General features: G+C 34.8%; 1 protein-coding gene across 1 annotated transcript; it reads right to left on the bottom strand.

Annotated features, from left to right (window-relative positions):
- Positions 1 to 262: 262 nt before the first annotated feature.
- LOC107020158 (WRKY transcription factor 22-like) lies at positions 263 to 1,635 on the bottom strand. The gene is made up of 3 exons (XM_015220459.2): positions 1,205 to 1,635; positions 1,022 to 1,135; positions 263 to 870 (listed from the first exon to the last, which is right to left on the bottom strand). Exons 1-3 carry the CDS (start codon positions 1,633 to 1,635, stop codon positions 447 to 449), a joined length of 969 nt encoding a protein of 322 aa, XP_015075945.1. The 3' UTR covers positions 263 to 446.
- Positions 1,636 to 5,560: the final 3,925 nt, after the last annotated feature.

The following is a 5,560-nucleotide window of genomic DNA, read 5'->3' on the forward strand; positions in this document are numbered from 1 at the left end:
TCCAAAATATTTCGCATTAATTACGTCAGAAAGGTAGAGGAATATATATATTATGTATTATTTTATGTTCGTTTTACAAGAGATCTTCATTTGTTATAAAATGAAGATCTCTTATTGAACAATGATAATATATTACTCTATATAATTTAACGTAAAAATTAAGTCAAATGAGGTTCCTTAAAAAGAGAAATATTTGAGAATACGGAACAACAACTTACTACAAAGACTAGATAGTAGAATTGAAGAACAATAGAAAATAATGAAACTAAAAAAGATCCATTTTTCTATGATTTAAATGGTTAATCATAGGAAACTATAAAACTATAATTCTTGACTTCCCACACTAAAAACCTAAAACAGAAGCATGACTATAAGACCACATATGTTGACATAGAAATTTGCTGGAGAGGGGAGAAAGATTAATTTCTCTTGTCATTTTCCTCCTATTAGGTGGAAGTAGTACCAATTTGGAGTTCCTCAATACCCATGAAAATATCTTCATTCATGTGTACCTTTTCTTTACCATCACCTTTGTTCTGCATGACCGCAAAAAGCATTTTGGTTTTGCTCCCAATTTTAAGTGGAGGCTTAGTTCCGATAATTGAAGAAGCAACATCTGTTGAATGCTTAATGCGCTTGGACAATGATGATGATGCATTAAAGATTGATTCTTTGGGAAAAATATTTATGCTTTTTGGAAGCTTGAATTTGGAATTATTTTTGAATCTAGCAAGATATCTATGGCTCATGGGTGGATCATGATTGTGTTCACCAGAATAAGATACCAAGAAAATGTTCTCATCCTTTGAGCTTTTCTCAATTTGTTTCTTTGCTTCGCATTGTTTTGATGTGCTACACTTATAGTAATTCCTGTTATGCCATATGCACAAAGTAATAATTAGCTTTATTCAAATATTATAAGTACACCATTAATACTTTTTACTACTTTTTGTTATGAAAATTGACAACGGAAGGGAACATAACATTCTATAACATGAAAAAAATTGGTGAGAGAGCAAACCTTGGAAATGGGGAACCTTTTATATACTTTTGACCATACTTGCGCCATGCCCATTTGTCATTTGTGAGTTCCTCTTGCGATAATTCATAGGTAAGACTTATCGACTGATTTTTCCTGAATCAGAAGCATTAAAGTAAAAAATTTTAATATACAAGCATAAAATGTAATGAAGTGAGTGGTTACCTTGTTGTAGATTGGGTCAAAGGACTCTTCATAGAAGAAGCAAAATTAGGATGAATTTTAGCCCCTATATCGAGTTGTTGTTGTAGATCTATCCATTCTAGTTGTGTTGTAGTTGGTGGTACACATGCCACCGTTGTTCGTGATTGAGGAACAACGATTTCTTGGAAAAATTGAACTGGTTGAATTGAATGTAAGTAGAATTTCTGGTTGCTAACCTGATCATATGATCTCTCCTGACGAGCTATTGGAAAATCTAAAGAAACATTTTCAGATGAACCATTAAAACTATTCATGCCAGGAGCTAAAACTCTGTCAAAATAATTCCAAACATGAGATGCTTTCAAACCTAATTTAGGAGCTACAACATTGTTAGGTTTATTCATATTACAACTTCTTGCTATTGCACCTATATCCCGATGATCATCCTCCATTTTAGATCAATATATAATAATATCTAGTAAAATGCAAAAAATGAAAATGAATTTATAGGATAAACTAATGATGTTTTCTATAAAAGCAGAGATGGAATAGAGGATTCAAAGAGGGGAATGACTTATGGAGGAAGTAGATTAGAAAAAAGAACGTCTTAGTGAGCAAGAAATTATAAATGGATGAAGGAAGTGAAGATACATCACAACTTAAATAGAGAAGTATCTACCTACCACGCATGCCCACATTTACTTTTTAGTTATTGCAAAGTAAATAGTTTTTCCCATTTTAATATGAATGAGATAGGCGACAAAATAGTATTCAAATATAATTTATGCGACAGAAGAGAAATCAAATAAATTTTATGTACCTTTTTTTTTACATCATACATATATTATGATATACACGAAACTAATCAAAGTCTATGATATGACTCGAAATTTTATTGTAATGACGCTTCCCATAACCCTTTTGTAGGCAAGCCAAAAAACTAAAATTTACAAAACATAAGAATATAACGAAGGATGAGGATTCAACACTGATGTTGTTGAACTTGAGATGGGGAATCAATCTAATGTGATATAGATGCTGAGAAACTAAACTTACATCACAAGAAAATGTAGCGCAGAGTATGTGTTAGTACTGAAAAGGTACTGAGCATGCAGGATAAAGTAAAGTTGAAATAAACATAGAACTGAACAAGCAAACAAGAGTATAATTTAAACATGATATAGATACCGCGTAATGAGCTAGCTAAATGCAATAATCAAATCATAACATGCTGAGACTAAATACTGACTATACTAAAATATTGTCAATACAATGGGGTCTTAGTGAACTATGGGAGCTATTATTAAGAGATAATAAAACCACATGAGATAAATGTGGATTCTAATGTATATGCCGCATACAAGGGACCCTTTATACCCGACTAAAGGTGTAGGCACATTCTGGTGTGATCAATAAATGATTCCCACATATGCGACTTAAAACCTACGTTGCTGGTAGTTCTTGGACTATGTGGATGATTGACCCTACTCTAAATCAGTCTTACGCTACTCCCAATTTATTAAATGACTAGCGTATTATGACTGAATTTCTCTGATGTAACACTTTGAAAATCCAAGACGTGTTCTAGAGCCTAACTTAAGTTTCATAAGGTTTAGACACTTTTTAAGGTCTATTTTAATGAATATAGGTCATTTAGGAAGTATAGAAACCAAACTGTCAAAAAATGTCAATGACGTTCGGAAACTAGTTCAAGGAGGTGCAAGCGTACCTTAGCCTATTTGACTAGTTTTTAGATGTCGGAAAATGATGAAAATTGGTGGAAGGGTGTCTAACATGTTTTAAGTTTATTCATAGTAGATACATCCGGGCACGAATCCCCAAGGACCAACCAGGGGCCCTTCAGGAGGACCTTTGCAAAAGTTGGCAAAAGCTGTGAAAAGACAGTGTCACTAACAGATGCCACAGACGGGCCGTTGGTGAATCGACGGGGATTCGATGCCACACGTCGATGGAAACTTAGCCAAAATCTTTGAAGGTTATTTTTTTCATAGTCTCTGAACTTAGCAACGGATGTGCAGCACGGAGGGAGCAGTGGTTGTCGATTGACCAACGATCCGTCGATCGTGGTCACGTCGATGGGCCTATGTTTTGCTGCACGTTTTGAATTATTTCTTATAATTTTTATATTTATTTAGGAAGTTATTCGGGGTTAGGGAAGTTATAATTAAGTTAAATAACTCCTATATAAAGTCCTAACCTAATTAAACTAATCAAAATTCTCATACCTAACAAAATCCAAACTCTCTTCCTTCTCTCTTATTTCTCTCTCTAGTGAAGAACTCCATTGAAGACCAATCTAGGGGAGGGTTTAAGGGCTGCAAAGATTCAAGTTTCACCATAAATCTTCATCAATTATCAAGGTATGGTATCTCTTTTACCTTTGATACCTCTTTCCTCAAAGGTTTCCATCAAATTGATTTCCAAAGTTGGGTTTTGAAGTGTGTGTTTTCCCAATCTTAAAATTTATGTTATGAATTGATTTGTTTATGATTTATTTTTGATATTATGAATAGACTAACATGTTCTATAACTTAATTATGATATATTTTGATGGTTTGGTCTAGTTTTTAGAACATGACCTTGCCCCTTAACCCTATGTTATGATCTTGATATGAATCATGATATATTGGTTCAATTGACTTGGTTATTGGTTGAATTACTACTATATGATATTTCTATACAAATCGTGAATGAATTAGGGTGATTTATATACATTTCATGCTAGTTCTTGAGAAGTGATCTAGGTTATGAACTATGTGGTGAGTTTGACCTGAGTATCTTGTCTGAAGCTATGAACTAGTATTGAATTATGATGTAGTGATTTTTCTAGCCTTGATTATCATGCTGGTCCTAATTGGGTTGAATTAAGGGTTGATGGTAAGACCTTGATGATGAAATATGAAGAAGACTTTGTAAGTCTTGTGATCCCTTTTCTTTACTTCAAATTATGGTTAATTGTGATTAAGTCATGATGTTGCTTTGGAGTATGCCTTGTATAAGGATATATATGGTTTGTATGATGTTAAAATGAAATGTCTTGACTATGATTGTGAGTGGTTGTCTAAGATGTATATGTTATAAGGATGGTTAAAGATTTACCAATATTCCTTAACATGAAGTGATATGTAAATGTACTAACCTCACCTATGTAAATTGTAATGAAAGGATTATACTCATGCAATTATTATTGAGCTATGATGATGATGATGATGATTATACAAGGGTTAGACCATATGACCTACAATAATCTATGATGATTAATAAAGACATTGAAGACATTTCAAAAAGGGACTTAGCTTAGCAACGACTGAACTTGAAACTAGGAGGTGTTGACTTACCATAGAGGAAGATTCGCCCTATAGTTCAATAAGAGGTGTTGACTCCCCTATAAGGGATACTCATCCATTGGATTTGCATGAGAGGAGCCCCAATTGCCAAGTGGTACGTAACGGGATTATACCTATCTCTTAGTTCTTGAACTATGTATCCCCGATAGGATGACTAGCTAGTGGATCCACCTAGAAAGCTACGTTTATGTTTTGTTTTACTTTGGCTGGTAGACAACCTTCTGTAACACCCCGTAGCCAAAATAGACAAAAAATCAATTTTTTCAGAAAAATCTGCAGGTTCAACCAACGGTGGCATCGACGGTCCGTCCTACACAACCGTCGATGGGATCAGAAACTCCCAAAAAAATATTTAGCCGGGAAAAATTGGCTAAGTCTTGATCGATGGACGGACCGACGGTTCGTAGGTCAAATGACGTTCCATAGTCTGTGACCGTCGATCGAGAGCCCCATTCACCCATTCTCTGACAAGAGCTACGGATGACCAGCATGGTCCGTAGGTGGACCTACGGTCCGTAGGTAGAGAATTTGCAAAAAGTTAAGGGGAAATGCAATTGGGTGAACTTTTCAAATGATAATAACTCTTAACACAAAATTCATTAGGTGTCCCATGACCTACCCACAGATATATAATTGAATTATCTTTCCATAGCCACAAACCTTGATAAGATCAAACCTCCGAGTAAAATGTTATGCCCATTTTAGTAAAGATCTGTCGAATAGGCCCTGACGACGGACCCAATGACGGGGCGTCGGGTAGACAATGAACCGTCAGTCCTGGCCATCGTTTAGCCTGACAGCAACATTCCCAGGGTCTTTTTGACCTTTCCCACTCCGTTTAAACCCTAAGTTACGTCATTTTGACCCTAAATCATTAGATGTTAGTCAGATTAAGCCTAGAAACATAACTAAAACATATCTAAGTTAAATTATTAAATCAAAACTTAGAAAACTAGAAGCAAGAAAGGAGAAAAAGCTCAAGAACCCTAGTTCAAGAACGAAGCAAGTT

Source organism: Solanum pennellii, chromosome 5, assembly GCF_001406875.1.
Source record: "Solanum pennellii chromosome 5, SPENNV200".
In the NCBI taxonomy this organism is placed as follows: domain Eukaryota; kingdom Viridiplantae; phylum Streptophyta; class Magnoliopsida; order Solanales; family Solanaceae; genus Solanum; species Solanum pennellii.

What these genes read in the sequence shown, in the direction of transcription:
- LOC107020158 (XM_015220459.2), bottom strand. Translation starts at nt 1,635, where the DNA reads ATGGAGGATGATCATCGGGATATAGGTGCAATAGCAAGAAGTTGTAAT. An exon ending in TTGACCCAATCTACAACAAG is followed by an intron (nt 1,136 to 1,204) that starts GTAACCACTCAC and finishes CTTCTGATTCAG; the next exon opens with GAAAAATCAGTCGATAAGTC. An exon ending in AAAGGTTCCCCATTTCCAAG is followed by an intron (nt 871 to 1,021) that starts GTTTGCTCTCTC and finishes ATGGCATAACAG; the next exon opens with GAATTACTATAAGTGTAGCA.